Raw genomic sequence first — 19922 nt, forward strand, 5'->3', positions numbered from 1 at the left:
CACTGTGCGCTGTTTCTCGTGTTTAAACGGCAGCGGACCCCCAGGCGGTTGTTGGGAGAGGAAGCTATCAGAGCTACCGCAGAGTTGCCCAATAGCATCACTGACCTTACTGCCGGAATGCGGCGTTTCCCACCGATACTGCACGCAACAACGTTTTTAATTATCACCGCTTGCGCTGTAGAGTGACTCTGCGCGGCGGAAGCCGGGCCAGAGTATTCGTTTATTTACACAACGCGCACAAATAAGGTGAATGCACGCTATCGGAGTAAACTCTAGCTCCAAGTACGTGGTCAAATGTTCTGATGTGTGAGGCTAGAGGTTCTTAAATTATTCCCGTTGTTTTTATTGGCTCCTTTGTAATAGATCTCAACTGATCATTCCGTGCGTTTTCAGACCCTCCTCACTCCAGCAAGCGGTATTCACTTGTGATCTGCAGCCAGCGGCCTGGTCCTTGTGAAATGTCTGCAACTACAACTGAAGTTTCGTCTGGCCTGTGCGTGTGATGGTGTTCTCCGTTGCGCTTTCTCTTCCTTCGCAGAGCAAACCGCAAACTTCCCACTGGGAAATAACAGACATTTCTGAAATTCCTCGCGCATGGAGAAGCCCCAGTCTTCATTGTGAAATCTGTTTTCGCCATGCCGTGGGCTCGCCAATGTAAGGGATCAATTGCCACTCAGCTGTTGGCCTGCTGAAGATATTTTGGCACCCGCGCCGCTGCGAAGGGAAGGAGCTCAGATGTAGGAGTTTGCACCCGGCCCGGCACCTGTGCGCGCGACTTGTGATTAATTACATCCCAAGGCGATACCCCACCGCACTGCTTCTGTCATGGAGATGGATTTACCGCATCCCCATACTCAGCTGTTGTTTTGGTGACATCACCAAGGGTAAAGTTTTAAGTTGTTGCGCCCCTTTCTCTTTGCTGAGAATTTAATGGTTGCAACCGGTCCAAACCGGTAAATTCCCAGTAAATTCATAACCTCCGTGGGAAACCTGAATTCACTGAGCATTCTTCTGAAGAGATGTCAAGGTGGTTGTTGCCAATCTTTCTTAATAGGTGGTTTGGAGTGCATTGGGGACAAGTTAGAACTAAACTGACTGTGTACCTGGTCTGTCAGATGCAGTTTGATCTACACCTCTGACCAGGGTTCAGAGGTTACGTGTAAATGCACAACTCAAGAGTTCACATTCTCCTGATGCTGTACATACAGCTATGAACAAAAGTCATTTGTTCAAGGCCAGGTTTGGGCAGATTTTTAGAGATCAGTCTGTACCTGTTTCAAATGCCTGGAGTGCGAAGGCTGTTGAATGTGTCCTCCACGATTACCGCTGGTCCAGTGAACTTACACAAAGATTTAGGGGTGGGGGTGGGGGGGGGGGGGCACAGTGAGGCTTCATGAAGCTCATAATCGGTGGAGCTATACCGTGCTGTCAATCACTGACTCAGTCACTGACTGACTGACTGCTGTCAAAGGCTGCTCACCACAGAAAAAACAGCACGATTGGTTCACACCATCGAGTCACTGACAGAACATGGTGGCTCCACCCACATTTGGGTTCATTAAGCTTTGCTCAGCCCTGATTGGCTCACTGAAGCCCCTGTATCCCGCCCTCAGTTGAAAGGGTCACGATTAGCATGAGAGTTAGGGTTAGCCAGTGAATCAGCATTTCTATTTACTTTGCCTCCGTTCTAGGGTCCCTCTAACTCCTACACTAGATCCTTAGTGTCATACTCAACATTGATATTCCATACGTGAGGAATAAAGAGATGCAACAAGTGAATTCATTTTAATGCCATACATTAACTGCATCCTCATACTCTACATAACTAGATAAGAATTACATAACTACCACAAAATTATCATCATGTACTGATACATGCTTTACAGCTCCTATGATAGAAGAGGTAAAAATGGATGCAGTTAATGAAAAGTGTAACCTAATGTATTTAGACGCATTTCTGGAATGGCTACGTAAACGTCAGCAGAAAGTGGGCTTTGTGTAGTTAATTTTATATGTGTCCAATCCAATAAAATGACCAGACCTCTGGATCAGATTAGATTAAAATTGACCAGGATTAAGTGAGCACTTTGACCCTCCTTAATCACAAATGACAAGACTGCTAATAACATCTTATTTATTCATTTATTTATCTCTCTATTTTCACTTGTCTTATTTTTGATCCTTGGTTTTGCTGTAGGGGAAGGCTCACATTCAGAATTAAGTATATCAGCTCTTATTGGTTGAGTGACCAAAATATCAATGGATATTGGCTCTTCTCTGTGTGATTCAGAGGGTCCATGAAATGGTTTGCAAATAGTGCTGTTCATTGTTGTTTTGCCTCCCCCTTCCTACATTTTGATAAAACTGTGTGTAGTTTCCATCTCCATGCCAGAAGCCAAAAAAGGGGGTGAAACTGAGACCCTTGTTTCACCAGTTCTTCTTTCTTTCATATCACATTGTGGAGAATATGATATTTGTGATACCATGTCGGAGCAGTTTGTCACACGCATTCAGGGCATTGAGCCGTGAGTCAGTGAGTCAGTGAGCCCCATCGGTGGGGCAGAGAGTTTGCACTGTGAGGATTCTTTGAGCTACTTGGTTCAACTTACAGGGCATCTCTTCTTGGGCATTATTAATGCTGTACCAGAATAGTGCAGTATTTTTTTCCAGATGTCATTAAATGTGTAGAAAACCACATGTTAAAAACACCCTATCCTTTTTGAAGAGTCTGAAGTCTGAAGACTTCTGTGGGTGCGAAGTGTCGTATCGGCTTTGTTTATTGTGTTCCTTCCTGGCGTAGATCTGCTTCTCAGCTCCAGCTGGAGCTGTTTGAAGTTAACCAGAGGTGACAACACATACAGGTGGTGCAGCGAAGGTATCATTATCATGAAGGAGATAAAAATGAGATGCGTTTAAGAGAGAAGTCCCTGTGCTTGTCCAAACCTATAACTTTGTTGACAGGCAGGCAGCTGCGTGGACACACTGAGGGATTTCTGTCTCATATTCTTAGTCTTGGCACCTCCAGTGACTCCTCTGGATCTGAAGGCCCTGAACCTTAAAAAATATATATTTTTCCATTTATTATTTTGATACATAACACTGCATACATGTATGTAGCAAACTGAGATTTACATTTTTGGTTAAAATATACTGTATTTAAATAATAATAAATAATAACTTGTTTTAAATCCCCTAGAACTGTTGTCATGGTAAAGGGAGCTTCTGGACTTTCAGAATGTGATGTTTAATGTCAGAGCTGTGAACGTTAGTATTAATGTTAATTAAATCCACATTCTTCCCCGAGGCAATGAGCATGTATGTATGTCTGCAGCCGGATGTTTACTACACTGCTGAAGGCAACAGAAGAGATGGCCTCTCCCAGGATTTGAACTTGTAACCTTCTGGTTACAGGTCCCGTTGCCTAACCTCTGAGTGAAACGGCTGCCTGATTCGTTGGAGACCCCCGAAGACGATGTTAATGAGGACGGTGCGGCGTGGTGGAATGCTGTGGCTTCAGAAGGGGAAGTGTATGTTATAAATGGTTCGTTCCGACTAGGGTTCAATCCACACCTCATGTTACCTGGGGGATTGGCAAAGTCGGCGGAACTTGACTTCAAACGTAATCCAGATGTCTAAATTCCAGTTTAATTATCTTTAATCGTGAGGATGTTTTCAGTTGCTTTCCTTTTGCTCGGGTTTGTGAATGAATAGTGATAGATAATCGTTGTGTTTTTTTTTTCGCGTTGTCCTCATCCCCCCCCCCCTTCGGAATTCTTTTCCTCCAGCTTGAGCACAATGAAAAACAAACACGCGCTCATTAGCATGTGCGATCCGCTGGCGGTAAACACGGTTATTTCTACGTGACTGCAGCGGGAGAATGAGGCCAGCCAGAGGCGGCCAAGGTAGGTGGCCCCGCCGGCCCCCTTTGTAGGACTCTGTTTATGCGGGTTTAACAAACGAGAGAGCCATTCAGCGGGGTCCATAGGGTCATGTCCGTACAGTGTGTGTCTGTTTGGCGGTTGGGCTGGCCAGTAGCGTTCAGCTAATTTTTTGATCGTCTGGCTTTAAAACAAAAATAGATTTACAATTCCACCATGCAGTTGTTTTCTGCTCCTCGTGACCGCTGAAATAAGTCCCATAATTAAAGCGTTGATCAAAAGGATGAGGGCTGTTTTGCCCACGGAACTCAACATTTTACCAGAACTATAAACATTCGTGTTTATATTTACTTCTACAATGAGTACAATTTTTGTTTTTTTTTTCTTGTGAAATTATTACTCAAACAGGTAAATCCATTTTCCATTTTTACAACGCCGCGTGTATTATCAGCATGACATTCAGAACAGTTTGCGTGAGATGGTAAGATATTTCAAAGGCAACGCTGGATAGCTGTAAGGGAAGATGGCACAGTCAGGAGGTAGATGCCCATATATGCAAATGAAAGCCTGTTTCACCCTCTCATTCCCCTCCTAAAGACAGACATGCACAGGCAGGCGCAGTGGAAGAAAACACCGGCACGCCGGCTCCTGACCTTTCCCATAAAGCCCGCTGGCGGCATTGATCCGTGCAGAGGGAAAATGCAGGTCGCCGCTTGACAAACCACTTCCTTTAACTCGCTCGCGCTCCAAACAACAGGTTGCTCGTAATTCCTTCGGGTAAGGGTGCAAGACACCTTTGTTCCGTTTTTTTCCTCTTAGGTCAGACGTATGAATCACAGAGCTTCTTTTGATCCTGCACCCGCTTCAAGGTGTTCGCCTCCTTTGGGCTATGAATCTCAGCTCGGCAGACAGCTGTTAGATAACTTTGATCTCACTTTTATAATACGTGCTTTGGTTCTTTGTGGTTTCGTACTAGTGAATTACTGTAAATTCCATGATGATGATGTCACCGAGGTCTCATAACCACATAACTGACCCTGGATCAGTCTTTTGTCGGCATGGTATGTGGGAGTGAAGCACGCACAAAAGCTACAAGCTGACAACAAAGACAGACACAAACCACTTGGGCACAGTGGTAATGCAAGTGAAAAATAATCTATAAGAGGGAGGTTTGGGTATTCAGCCAGCAGGGATTAGGCCTATCTCTGACACTAATGATAATGCATTGTGTAATATGTTAAAATACAGTCTTGCTTGACAATGATGATGATCAGAACTATTATTGTATTGCTTTGTTCTCATTATTATAAACAGCAATAGTAATTACAATATATCATCAGCAGCGTTATCTGGTTGGCTACAGAAAAAGTATGAATATTTGCAGTTATAATATTCATTTTGACGCCAGATGGCGCCCAAAACAAGAACACGTGTGTGGGAGTTAAAGTTGACAGTAGTGCAGGATGAACACAGGACAGATGACGTCAGGTCGCAATGTGGCAAACAAGTACGGTAAGATCGAAGCTTTTTCCATGCTTGCAGAATGCTTTATGACCAGCAGGTAATTTGTTTACACTTGCAATCGATAAGACTGTGTCATAATTCTGTAGAAGACTTAATTCACTTAAAATCTGCATTAAATACACAAAAATAGATTGAAATCATGGAAAGCAAATTAATTGCAAACGCTGCCAAAGTAGGTAATTAAAACTTCTCTTTCACTTTGGAATTGTGTTACTTTTTTACTTTTTTTTTTTTAAAGTTTTCCTTCTCCTCTGATGCCATACTGGATTTTGTTGTTCTAGATGCAGATGGTACATTGTGGAAAAAAAAAACAGGCAAAATGAAGGTAAATCAAGCAGGAGGTTACAGCCAATCAAATCACCAATATAAGCATCATATAACACATCAATAACACTTTCATAACACTTTCATTCTTACTCTTTAGTGGATGCCTAATAATGCACCTACATAAACATATACATAGTTTCCATGTTGTGAACTGTCAGACAGTATGGCTTGAATTTTTATTTTAAACAGTTTTATTATCATTTTTATTAATTTTCAGGAAATCAATAACTGGAGCAGTTTCCATTGAAAATCTGATCAGCTAGTTCTGTTGAAGGTTTCATTACCAAGAGGGGTATTGCAAGTCATGGACTCAAATACGGTCCACTAGCTGTGTTAATCAAAAGGCTTCCCTGTGACCAAACACCAGTGTGCTAAAAATCAATCCTATTTTTATTTTACACTTGAATGTGACATTGTTTTTGAGGAACTAGACCCCCAAAGCCTGGGTCAAATCTTTAAACACAAATTTAATTGTAATTAAATACATGTATATATTTACCCACTACATATTTAATGTAATTACATATTACTTTACAGTTGGACACATTTAAAACATTTATACATTATCTGGTTTTACAGCTGAATATTTACTGTGGCAATTCAGATTAGGTACCTTCCCCAAGTGTTCCATCAGGGGAGTCAACCTTCGGTTTGCAAGTGCTGTTTCTCACCACTGCACCACACTGCTGCTTGGGTCTACTGTCAGGACTTCTGCAGTCCGCTGGAAAACAAGTCAGGACTGATCCTCTTATAGCATCTCTCACAACCCAAGGCATCTTTTCCTGCCCTATACTCTTAATAAATTGTTGGTATAGAATTCACCCATTAATTCTTCTTCTGTGGAAACCTCAGACCCCACATTGAATTTGCACTCAACTTTGAATTCAAATTCCATTTACTATGCAAACTTTACAAGCCCCTATGAATTCTGTAGTCAGTTTTTTTTCCTGTGGAGAAGTCAGTGAAATTATTGAACTGTTAATGGATTCTATATTTTACCCAAAAATTTGTCTGATTAATTCTTTCCAGTAATAAATGTGAATAGGCTTGCAAGATTCTATCTTGTAAAAATGTAAAAGAAAGTATATGAAAGTATAATATTGACTCTTTTGATAAAATAATAATGTTGTTGCAGCACTGTCATTATCATCCAACTAAGAATAATTTTACAAGTCAGCTGTGAGTATTGTATTTTATCAAATACTTCAGTTAGAGTTGACTTCATAAAGTTAGATACAGTATTAAATATCTACTTTACGTTTTGCAAATGTTTTACAACTCTTCGATTTCTGTAAAAAAAAAAAAAATACACATTTTACATATTTATTGACGCTTACACTACTGATAGTTTAACTGAATGCCAAATCATTAATTATGATCAAGGACAAAACATCGATAAATTAGCATGTAATACCAACCGAGTGTTAACTTCCGTTAGTTAATTCTGCACTGTAAGGACAAATAAACAGCTATATAAACATACTGTATCTTTCATAAATCAGTGTTATTTTATCAATACAAACTGGCTACAGACACAGTTACATAGACCTGCGTTTATTTCTTCTGAGGATTTTTTTTCCTCTGACGCAGCTACAAACACCATGTATGCGAATATAATCATTCAATCTGTGCCCTGAAACTGGAAATAAATCAATCATGCAACGTGCGACAGATTACATTCTTAGATAAGTAAATATTTAGTTTATTAATATACAAAGTAAACATAGTCTGGTATGCTTGCTGCCTGGGGCGTCACGTTCGTTGCTTACCTTATCAGTTGTGGCCGGATGGGGACTCTCTCTGCTCCATGCAGTTGAGCGAAAATCCACGGCGGATTTTACGTTTCGCTGTCGCGATCCCTGTGTCACGGGCAAAATATGTGCATTCAGAATGTGGGACTGGGGATGTACCCGTTCATATTATATTTGTCACCATTTCCAATCGTTTCCTGGTTCATTAACAGTTGTACTTGGAGACAGTTATTTTATAAGCAGAATGATAAGTAGGCAATTCGTTTCGGTACTCTCTTCCCAAATTATATGAGAACTTAATTGCTTTAGTAGGCTAAATAGCAATAAATGTTCTAATGTATAACGCTTCATGGAATGAACTCCATCCTGCAGTCGTTGACTAAAGATAGTATGCTGCCAAGTATTTTCTCATCACATGCAAAAGACGGTAAACTAATGATGAATGACAATAATCAAAAGGGTTAAGATGTTATAAACGTCTGACTCGTTAAAATGTCTGCTCCCTTTTAAAAAAGGTGGAGAACATATGGTTTATTTGTTTTACGTTAATATACCGAACATACCCTGGTTGGAAGTTATGGGAATATTTTACAGTGATCTTATAGCATTTTGCTTGTGTTGTACTCTGTCTCACTTGTAAATTGCTTTGGATAAAAGCGTCTGCCAAATGAATAGGCCTAAATGTAAATGTAAATATCCCAGACAAACAGCTTTGTATAGTTAAACAATGTGAGCATGGGTCATTTTTAAACTATGGTTACACCTGTGCACCTACACTGATGGTGTACGTTTTAGAGATAATCTGGGACAGATATAGTTAGGGATGGGAGCTACTTTGCGTTTTACTGCAGTGATATATTAAATTGAAGGTCTCTGAAAAAAATTCACCCTTTAATCCTGGCAATGAGAAGACGCTTTTTGAAAGGCGTAAGGACGCTTCAAATTACAGGTCAATCGTTAATATTTTTAATATAATCAGAGAGTACCGGCGTAGTTTATTATTGGTACTGGTGGTAACGGAGTTAAGTCTACTGCGGTTTTTGAACCGCGGACTGCGTAGCACTAGAGATACGATTGGGTCTACAAGCTCAAGACTGATCACAACCTACTAACCTTGGCTCTGGAGAGATGGATGACATTAGCGGGCGCTCACGGGCTCGCGCACGTCCGAGCTCGGGCTCCGCTACATTAGCATTATCAGATGCAAGTGAGGTGCACGCGTGCCGGAGCAGCCCAGCGGAGGTGCAGCTGTAAAATGTTACCCCAAATGTCTACGGAAAAGGCGCAACACTCGATCTCATGGAAAATACATCATTCTTTAATTGAGCTTTTGACGTAGCAATGCGGCCATTACTGCAGCTTTCACTAGATTAAAAACAGACATGAAACTTAAAGGAACGTAAAGACCTACTGCGGGCTATCCTAATTACGCTCCATGCTTTTAGAGAACATAAAGACCGTAAATGAGGCGATCTCAATAACGTGCCATGCTTTTTGGGAACATAAAGACCACCATTCAGTTTGTCCTCGTCGCGTGCTCTCCGTGTCTGTTTTAATCTGATGAAGGTCACTGAATGGTTGAAGCGTCAAAACACTTACATCTTAAGCATTTTCTGGTTTCTTTCACTTTACCTTTTTCAACAGAATTTTGCTTTAGGTACAGTTACTGTATTTAGCACACAGTCGACCAAGAAGTCACTATCTTACTCGTTTGTAACCTCGGGCAAGGTCCTTAACTGGAATTGCTTTAGTAGGCTATATATACAGCTGTGTAAATGGGTGATATGTAAGACATTTAAGTCACTCTGGATAAGCGCGTCTGAGGATACTTATTGTAAAAAGATTCCTTTATTTCCGAAAGAAAGTACCAACAGTCCAAACAGATGACGCATTATCATAATGGCTCGACAAACAGCAGATTTAACTTAAAGTCTGAAAAGTAGATAATGTTAAGAATTCTAAAATTGTAATCCTGTAATTATGCTTCATTCAGAATAAATAAGAATCTGCAATGATGTATGACTTTGTGGAGTCTTACCTTCTCTGATATTGTAGTGTTGTTATGCTATATTAGATATACTGCATTATTTCCGCAAAAGGTCACTTTGCCATTTGAAGCCATTACGCCTGGTCTTTTTGTGCTAAAAGTACACATCAGAACAATAGACTGTTCTTACACGTAGACTTTTGTTTAAAAAAACAGTATGATTCTGGTAGGGAAATTGGCGCAACAAGCAGAGAAAACGGAGTTCTTCGAAGCGAAGTGTGTAGCTCTGCTGCAGAATTTGGTGTTAAGCAGTCTAAAATGCTGCTGAAATCTGTAACTTTGAAGAAGTTTTGTTAACAGCAAAAGGACAGGTTATGGTGTAATTGTAAGACTGACTATGACTCTAAGATTTTTTGCAAAAGCATACTATTCATCTTTCCGTAAACTTACAGGTATAGGCACTCAGGTGATTGTCTCTAAAATGACCGCTTTCACAGTCGAACACAAACAATTGTTGAACTTGGTGACGAGTAAAAACTCAAGGTCAGTTCAAGGTGCCGTCCGACACCGGGTGTTGCTGGCGAAGGGAAGGGCATCTGGATTGCTAATCTTCGTATGTATTGCAATGCGGTGGACTCCTCTTACGACCGTCCAACACCACGAATTATTTCGTTTGCATGTTAAATTTGGTGGTTAAAACGCGCCAAAGCAATCACAGCAACCTGGTTAATGTATTGTCCAATTAATGAAAAACACATAATGCATTTCTTAGTGTGTGAAATCAATTAATCTACTAAAATGACTTCTATGGGGCAAAATTACGCGTGTGGTAAAAAGCAGCAGCGGGAGCGCAGGCTTCCGCCGAGCACGCAGGAATCCATCCCGGGTTTTAGTGGGTGCCCTGGCGATCGCGTGTGCGTCTGAGTGAGAGGAGCGGAGGCTTGTTTACAGCGCTGATTCCACGGAGGAAAGACCGACGGCATAGACTGGCTTTTAGTGTGTCCACAGGCGAATGCTGCCGAAACCGAAAAAGACACGAAACAGACGCATGTTCACCTTTCTGAATGTAAGGAAGCAGTCCAGCGCACGTATATGACCCAGCGGAAGCCTGCAGACTTCATATCGCCGTTCCTGCGTGGCAGAACCGGACAGTTTTCAGCTGCAACGCCGACCGACTGTGCAGACAGAGAGGGAGGGAGAGGGAAAAAGGGGGGTGCAGCTGGTGAAACCATTTTTGTCCCGGCGGATATTTTGGATCGAGGACCGTTGAAGAGGCTCATTGAGCGAAGGAGTAGCGTTTTCATTCATTTATTGAAGCCAGCCATCACAAAGCTCAGGACCTGGCCCTTCGACAGCTTTCCACGACCAGTTAATTCACAATTGGTCAGGGAAATTTGCGGATACATATATTTTGGGCTTGTTTTTTGGTCTGCTGCTGTTGAAAACGCTAGCTAGCTTAGCTGGCTATCTTAGTGTGCTGCTTCTCTGGTGTCTCGAGAAATGGAGTCTGAAGATGCGGTTTACTATCAGTCGAGTAGAATCTGTGACTCCTGTAATTTGATAACCATCCAGACATCATTTTATCGTTGGCAAAAATAACAAAACCTTTTCAAGTTTTTTTTAAATTCCCATATTTTAGTTTTGATTTGAGGTTAAATATTTGTTGATTTAACTCGCCCGATTTACGAGTCACACTGCAGTTTTGCAGTAAGGTTAGCTACGGGAAGATTGAACTAATGTTGGCTGGCACGACTTGCCCAGCCAAAGGAGTCGCGAGCTAGCTACGCTCTTTAGCTGGCTGAGTATCCTATGTATTTGACTTTTTGGGATCCGTGGGGAAGCTGTCCTGTTTAATTTGGTACAACTTCGTTTTTTGGGAGGGGGCAATACATTCGCAGTTTTTTCGCTGAGGGGAATTCATTTAACAGGAATGAGGTCTGGAGGAGGAAGGGAGAATTTGACCTTGTTTTGGGGTCTGCTGCTCTCCGTCTCCGCGATATGTTTGTGGCCCGCTAATGGAGAAAGTAAGTAGCTTTTGCTTTCTTGTATTTTTTTTTTGATACCTCTCTTGCAATTTTAACATTATTTATTTTAACTCGTTTGTTTTTCCCAAGGTTTGATTCCAAAGACGTAAGATTAGCGTGCCACATGGCCGCAGTTTACATTTTAAATATCACAATTCGTTTTTAATGTAGTTAGTCTAGATTTCTTACAGTGGAGTGATCGTAGCAAGTGGCTAGCAGGAATTTTGTTTTAATGCAAATATGATGACTGGCTGCAATGAATGGGTACACAAGTCGAGATAGTGTAGATAAGTGAATGACTTGCAGTTATCTGAGGACTTTGTAAAACATTAGCTAAACGCTACCTTATTTAACTACCCACCATTAACAAGCTTTTTAAAACGTTCCCTTTGCTTGCAAATTAGCTGCCCAACTCTACTTTGGTAAAATATCTTACTCACGTGGTTATCTAGCTATACAGTAAAATTATGACCTCTCGCGTTCGCTGTATTATGTTGGTTGTGTAGAGTGTCAGTCTGTGATATAGCAAGTTTAAGCACATGTGAGTTTACTGCAAATTCCAGGTTTATAAAGTTACTGAATAGCCAAGACAAAATGTCACGGGACTATCGTGTTTCTAAATGAATTGCTATAGGTTGCCTAGCTAGCCAGGCTAACGTACCCGTTAGCGATACTCACGAACTAGGTCACAGCTTGGTAACGTTACTGAATTTCAAGTGAAATATTTTTTGAGGTAGCAAGTGGTTTTAAAAGATTCAGAAAAGTGTTTTTGAAAAGGATAAATGTACAGTCCAAGCTGGCTATCATGGCTGAACAGTTACGTGTAGGTTACCTACCTAGCGAGGTAATTACAGTGCATGGATGTTGAACTTGCAAGTTAACAGCCTGTTAGGTAGTCGGCTAGATGCTCGAATATGTAGTAAGCCAGCCAGCTAATACATGTAGGCCAAGTAAGGAAATATTTTATCTCACTTTCCCTCGAGAATTTTTTGCAGCTCCCATAGATATCGAGCTTGATTGCCATGCGTCCGGCTCTGACGCTTTGTCTTAATTAGCTAGTTAATTAATAATAAGTTCTGAAAAACTTTTACTTTTAAAGTGCGTGCTAGAATAAAGGGAGGTAATATGTAGAACTATTTTTTCGCTGTGCTGTATTGAATATTAATAGTTTGCACATGAAACTGATACTTTTAACTTCCAAATTTTGTGTTTATTGGCGTAAAAACTGAGAGGGCGCGCGGTCAGAATATCAGATGCTGCAGACTGCTGCACGAGCCGACTCGTGATGTTGCGTCCGCGCGTGGCGTGGGCGAAAGGGATGAAACTGACCATGTGGTCGCATTTTTCGTGTCGATTGCGCGCTTCTATCTTTAACAGTTTAAACGTCGATGACATTTAGTAAATTAGTGGTGCCGAAAAACACACATAGTACTGAATGTGTTCGTCAGCATCGCCTTTGCATTCGCGTAATTGTATGCAGCGGATCAGGAACCTAAATGCTGTACAGATAAGCAGTTGGTTAATGGTTCCATACACGGTTCTAATAACGGTGGGCTACAAATTTAGTCTTTTAACAACTGCGGACTTTTGGATTTTACTATTTGCAATGAAAGCAGCCCAGAGATTGACATCGGTAACGCGAACTGCTGAGTCCTTGCATCGTAGAACTGCCAGAATATTATTGAAATATCACATAATATGCCACTATTTTAGACTGTTATGTTTACCTCAACCTGTAAGAATAGAGAAGGTCATATCATATCATATCAATCATAGCTATCTTGGTGCAAGGTGCTAAGTGGTCCTGTGTTCGGTGGAGACCCGTTTTACACAAATGTTCTGCTCAAACACCAGTGTTGGAGCTTGATTCTGTCCATATAACACAGAAGGCGGTTCAGAGTTTATTTCGCCATCAACCCCTGCAGTGTGTTCCACAAGCTCGTTCAAAAGCACTACAGCGCGTGTATTATAAAACGCATTTACAAGCCGTCCCGAGAAATGCAGCATGTGTTTTAAGGGCTGTTCCCCTAGAGCGCCCTATAAAAGTGCGGGAGAGACTTCGCTGAGATTGAGCAGGAATGAATATGAGGGCTACTACAACTGGCGTCTGGCTTTTGCCCAGTTTACGAGGGTTTAGTTTTGGTTTTCAGTGAACAATAACCGACATTATAGGATCCGATAACGAGACTGATCTCGACCTCAGAAGAGCAAAGCAGAGAAAGGGAAGTTGAAAAATCTCATACCTGGATTACCGGTGTAACTCATAAAAATAAAAAAAAACAGCTGTGTATTTAATTTAATTTTGACACATTTGGTCTGCGTTCTTGAGAAAATGCTGTTTTATACCAAGTCCTGTCACGTCACTATTACATTAGAATGGCATGATGGCTATTTGGACGGTTAGACACTGCCAAAGATGTAGCGAAATATACAGATACTACTGCTAAAGTAGTTCTCTTCTACATCAAATATCTGTAAAATGGAAACAGCCAATTGGCTATCTTTTTGGAAGACACCTATATTGGATCAGGACAAGGAGTGCTCCCCTCCCTTGGCTCTGAATTCTGAAATAAATCTCCTAGAACATGCCCACTTTCTGCAAGGGGGTCGGGAGTTACAGCGTACTGACGGTTTGTGTTGCTAAGCACAGTGCAAATGCAGAAGGATTTATCTTAGTCTTAGCTCTCTTTTTCCACCCGGCACTTTTTCACCTCTGAACATACCTCAGTTATTTGCCATTTTTTATCCTCCATTCCGCAGTTCAGTAATCCCTGTGCTAAAGTGCAGGAATCAACGTGTATCTGGTAGCAGGTACGCTAATATAGGGCTTACCCTTTTTGGACCGTATTGAATTCACCATTGGTGCTTCACTAGGGAGATGGTTTGTCTGTTTGCTTGTGGAAAGAAGTTGCTTGTAATGTGTGGCATCTTTCATCACTGCTTACACTTGAGTTTGACCATTGTTCAGTAGCTAAAGACACCACTTTGGCTGAGTGCCTTGCAGTCGGTTGGACTGCACCCACAGTGCCATATTGATCTCACCAAGTGCCAAAAAGTGCTAGAGTGAGCAGAGTAAGTGTAGGTGGGAATCGCCTAAAATTTTTACACTCTTGTCACCTTGCTTTTTGGTGGAGGGGTTTATGACAGAAATTTTAAACAGGATTTCCATGCGCATAATTGCATTCGTCTGGAACTGCGTTCTGGACAGTTTCATATTTAAATTGGCAGTGTGGTTTCTCTGGTGAGAGGCAAGTGGTCAATAGTGAATATGACCTTAGAGCAGAATTTACAGTCCTCGTTAGCTTGAATAGAGGGGACTTGGCTGCTTTATTTTGCCAGCTTTGCCCCCAACTTCCTTAACTCCAATGTTGATTTCAAATATTTAACCCATCATGTTTTATTTCTTTGGTTATGACTAAGCAGATAAAGGAAGGGTAATCTCTCTCACTCACTCACTGAATTATGGCTCCCCCAAAATAACGGCAGTATCATCCTTGTACCATTAGATGGCGAAAAAAAAAATTCAAATAAAGACATCCAGCAAAGTGGCCACAGTTGTTGAATAGTGCCTGTTCAAAGTGTCAAATGTAATACAGCATACAGCCTGTCAAGATCTGAATATACAGTGTGTCATGCTGAAAACTCTTAAATTTGTTGAGGAGCCATGAAATATCGGTTTACCAGTGGAAGCCCTCTGGATCCAGAGCCTGCATTCGGGAGTGTCTCAACTCTTAAAATAATAAGGTCGATTTGAAATGTATAGACCTTAAAAACACATTTGGGTTTGGCTGTAAGTGTTTTGGCACTGATGGACCTCACTTGAAGTATTAAGCCTTCACAGTATTTTAACCTTTATTGCTGTTGGTTAGGCTTGCCGTGTTAATTTTTGTCAGCACCGTAGCCACAAAGCGAGCCTTCTTTCTGGTGAGGTATGAGAGCCGGGATTCTGTGCAGCCAGGCTTTCAGAGCACATGACCTGCAGAGTCACCAACTCTACAGCCTTGGAGTCATTTTCCTGGATGCATTTTTGGTTGCTTTTTCACATTTTATCAACACAGTTGGTGCGTCGTTCGTGATTGGATACATCTGTTTCTTTGAGGTTTTGGCTTCCGTGCAGAACTCTGAGATTCTCTGGTTGAGAAGGTTTGATTGGCTGGATGGGGTTGGGTGATGAGAGTGTGATAACCTCCTGCCCTCTTTGAAGGCTCTGCTTAGACTGAAGGTCTGAGTTTACTTCACAGGGTCAGTCAGCCCCTCCAGAATCACTGTCCTTGGCTTATTGATTACACAAGTGCACGCACACAATAGCATAAATGGTAAATTAGGTGTTGATATGAGGAGTCTTTATTTTGACATATATTCATCTTCTTGTCATTATTATTATTATTGCCCCCGTGTTCTGTGTGCGCTCGCCTGGGGGGGGGGGGGTCTTCTGCAGATGTGTCCTTACCAGCCCAGGGAGTGGGGGGCGTGTATACCTGCTGTAATGAAAAGGACATTAATGTGCAGAGATTCACAGAGGAACTGACAGTCCAGCGTGAAAAAGGAGGAGCCTCATTGGAACGGCGTCACATTGGTCCTCCATGCCACTGGCTGGAGCCATAGCAGGGGTTTACATATCGAGCTGTAGTCCACTGAACTCCATCAGAGCTGAAACGGGGGTCTGCCTGAAGATAAGACTCACTGTGTGTTTTAAAAAAGGGCTAAAATCCATGTGAAAACGGATCTGTCTCTTTAAGACGAATTCTTTGGACGTTACCTGTCATCATTATCATCGCGATGTTTTCCGCAAGACTCCCCTGACAGCTTCATCTTGGCGGAAAGATTTTTCTCAGAAGCGTTTACCGGTCTTTGGAAGGTAGCCACGCATGGGACCTACCTGCCAGTCTGCACCTCCGCATCCTGTGATCGCATGATTTTGTCTCTCTGTTGCATAACTGCCAACGCTGCAGTGCTTAAACAGATTGAAAAGATCCTACAAGCGTTTGTGGTGCAATTGAAAACACAATACGTTTTTAGAGTCACGATGTAGAAGCTGGTGTAGGATCGTGCCCTTCCGCTAGGGTAAACACCGCCACCGCGCCTACTGGACCATTCCCTGTGGTGTGGATTTTGTAAATGTCTAAACCAGTTCAGTAAATTGGGTGATGCTTAGTTCTCAGTGCAGTGCATTTAAAACGTTGCCTTACCTCATTTGGATCGCATTGAAGGGTATTTCGTTTCACGCGTTCAGGAGCAGAAAAAAAAAGAACGAAAGACGCTGTCAAAATCTGTGAATGTAAAGTCGGGATACGACTAAAGCCGAGTGTAGCTGCATGAGAAACATTCCCAGCTAAGCCAGGGAGTGGCATGCTCCAGCAGGAGTCCCCTTTGGTCTTGTATATGTTGTATGCTGTTAATTTTAATAACTTGGTCGGGCTTATAAAATGTAATTATGCCCCCTTTCAAGTGCGCCTGCAGTAAAGTTTCCAGGCCTCGGCTTCCAAGGATACAGCAAACAAGACTCCCCCGATTCGTCGAGAGAGAAAATGCAGAGCGTGTAAAAATAGAACAGGTAAAAATACCCCAGTGAAGCGAAACAGACCCGGTTCTGTTGGACGCAAGAGTGAGCAGTTTGTCGACTGTGTGTGTTGTTGGGTTTTGCCATTCGGGGCCGGCGGTCGCCGTGCCGACGGGCTGCTGAGAGATGCTCCTATCGGGTCCTGACTCCAGTGGCTGTCTGTCACTCACGCCAGTGAAAGTGTGCCTCTTTTGGGGGTGATGTTAGACAGAGTTTTGCCTTCTCTCCTGATGGGGAAGTGAGTGGGAGATGGAGTCTAGGGGTCAGGACCATAAGCACAGTCTTACTACTTGAAGGTCATTTTTTTGTTGTTAAATTATATATTTTTTTTCAATCTGCAGATCTTATTCCCTCCCACAAACCCAGTGTGTTACCTGATGGACGGTGACAGTTGGTTCTCTGAGGAAGGGGCATGGTGTTGGAATACAGTGATTGGATGGTGTCTGGTGATGTGGGCGTGGAAGAGCATTGTTCCCAGCTCTGATCAGAGACCTGGGGGTAAAGGGGTTTGGCCACCTCTGCATTCACCAGGATGCACACTGACCCAGGGCTCCTGCAGCTCAGACCCGGGTTCGAGTCAGTCTACATTCCTTCTTGTGGTGAACTGTAGGAATTGTAGTTTATAAAAACAGTCGGGACTGAGAGAGTATTGGAGCATCGCTGTGCTTTTGGGTGAGTGCACAGGATGTCGCTGTGAGACGAGCTTAACATACAGCGGGGTATTCCAAGAAAACGGGGAAAAACGGCAATCCTTGGACAGGAAGGGAAGGCGTCTGCTAACTGAATAAAAATGATATGAGAGATTGCCGATGCAGAGGGATGCGAACCTTAAGTAACACTGAATGGATTGCAGCTGTGGAGCACTCAGCCCAGAGCAGTGCTGTAAAGAACCCATCCCAGAGTACTTACAGCGTTACTGTAGGGTCAGGTGTGCTTTCCTTTGATACCGATCCAAATAGTCCGCTCATTCTCCAAATCCGCTCATTCTCCGTCAGTCTGTCATTCTCAGTCTGTCTGTCGGTCTTACTTGGCTGGTGGGTTTGATGTGTTCCAGCAAGTGTGGGTTAACAGAGTTTAAATGGCTGTGAATTTAGTTGCCTTGTACGCTCAGGTGTAACGTTGCTTTCTTTGACTGTTCTTTGTCCAGAGCAGCTTACATAGTCGTTGTGGCGTGATAAATTGCCACAGTGGGAGCAGCAGGTTTGAGCGCTGAAGGACTGTGTGTGCATAACCTCTCCAGGGTTTAGTCGTTTTTCCTCAGCTGAAGGTTTAAAAACGACTCTGCACTGTCTGAATGAGGTGACCACCAGTGAAACTGAGCCGGTGAGGTAGCAACCTCACGGTCTGGTGGTAAGTGTGTACCTGTGGTGTCGTCTCCTGGACTGAGAGCATGAAGGCCCAGCCTGACAGGGCGGGGCTGTGGGCAGGGGCTTCCTGGCGTGGGCAAGGCCGTGGCTGTTGGCAGCCTTTGGATTCCTTTACGGTGAGGTGGCTGTTTGCTTGGTGCCATTAGAACTGGGGAGAGAGCGGGTGGGGGGGCAACTGTGTGTCTTCTTACCAGCGTTACCTGTGAGAGTTGGATAATAATTGGATAATTCTGTCATTCAAAGGGGTTGAGTGAAAAATGAACAGTGGTTGAGATTGCCCAGGTTTCTTTTGAACAGGATAATAAAATGAAGACCTTACCTGCGATAGACCCTCAGCTTACCTGAAGTGCTGAGTGCATTTGGGCCAATCAGAGAGCTCATCTGTCACTACGGGGGTGTGGCCTACTGGCCGGGGAACGGCCCTGCTCTTCTGCCTGCCTCGGAAGTTTCCGGAATTCCTGCTGCTCAGTTTGGCCAATGAGAGTAGTGAGGGTGGAACAGGGTGTGGAGAAGCAGGCTGGACTCACGAGCGCGTTTCACCGATTTGATCTGCCCTCATTCTCGTCCCGATAAAACTCAACAGGAAGTGCTCAGTTTACTCAACCCAGATTTTTTTGCATTGGAATCAGTTCAGCTTTTTCGCGCCACGCAATCACAACCAACATTCATTTGCTTCTTTTCGCATGCAAGGCTGAGCCAGCTGTGGAGCTGGGATATTATGGCGATCAGGTTTGTCCGGGAGACAGTGGCCCGAAAACAGTGGCTGGCGTGTCTCTCCGGGAGATAGTGGCCCGAAAACAGTGGCTGGCGTGTCTCTCCGGGAGATAGTGGCCCGAAAACAGTGGCTGGCATGTCTCTCCGGGAGATAGTGGCCCGAAAACAGTGGCTGGCGTGTCTCTGGCGAGCAGGAAGCTGCAGGAGTAACAGCGATAAAGGAAGGACTTCCTCCTCCCCTCAGGCTTAAACAAATCCTCCCAGTCAGCACGATGTTGTGGTGTAATGGTGATCGTACATGCAAATATGAATATCTCACAACTAGTGGCATTTGAGTTAAAGTGATGGTTTTGTCACAGTTTAGACCTGCTGCTCTGTACTCTGTGAGCCTCTAACCTTGGGCTGATGTGAGGTAATTGTTCTGTTTTTCTGAACGTGTTTTGCTCTAGAGGCTAATCAACATTTTTCACTCTCTTGAAATGAGTGGCTGGTAGTTTTATAGATAAGGTGCCAATTGCCTCTGTTTTGCATTGTTATGGCTGTTTATGCCAGATATGATATTCCTGAATGGAATGAGGCCTTGGCCTTTTGTATTTGTGTGAGAGTGCGTGTGTGTATGTGTGTGTGTGTGCGCGTGAGAGTGTGTGTGTGTGCGCGTGAGAGTGTGTGTGTGTGTGTATGTGTGTGTGTGAGAGTGAGAGAGAGTGTGCATGTGTGTATGTGTGCGTGTGAGAGTGTGTGCGAGTGTGTATGTGTGTGCATGCGCGCGCGTGTGTATGTGTGTGTGTGA

At 43.0% G+C, this 19922-nt stretch overlaps 1 protein-coding gene across 1 annotated transcript in view; it reads left to right on the plus strand.

Annotated features, from left to right (window-relative positions):
* The first annotated feature begins 10798 nt into the window (after positions 1 to 10798).
* Positions 10799 to 19922, plus strand: part of igf1ra (insulin-like growth factor 1a receptor) — a 99422-nt gene continuing 90298 nt past the window's right edge. The window contains exon 1 of the mRNA XM_036534598.1: positions 10799 to 11491. Coding sequence (XP_036390491.1) covers positions 11398 to 11491 — 94 coding nt within the window. The 5' untranslated portion in view covers positions 10799 to 11397. The remainder of the gene's footprint in view (positions 11492 to 19922) is intronic.

The sequence above is a fragment of the Megalops cyprinoides genome, chromosome 8 (genome assembly GCF_013368585.1).
Source record: "Megalops cyprinoides isolate fMegCyp1 chromosome 8, fMegCyp1.pri, whole genome shotgun sequence".
In the NCBI taxonomy this organism is placed as follows: Eukaryota; Metazoa; Chordata; class Actinopteri; order Elopiformes; family Megalopidae; genus Megalops; species Megalops cyprinoides.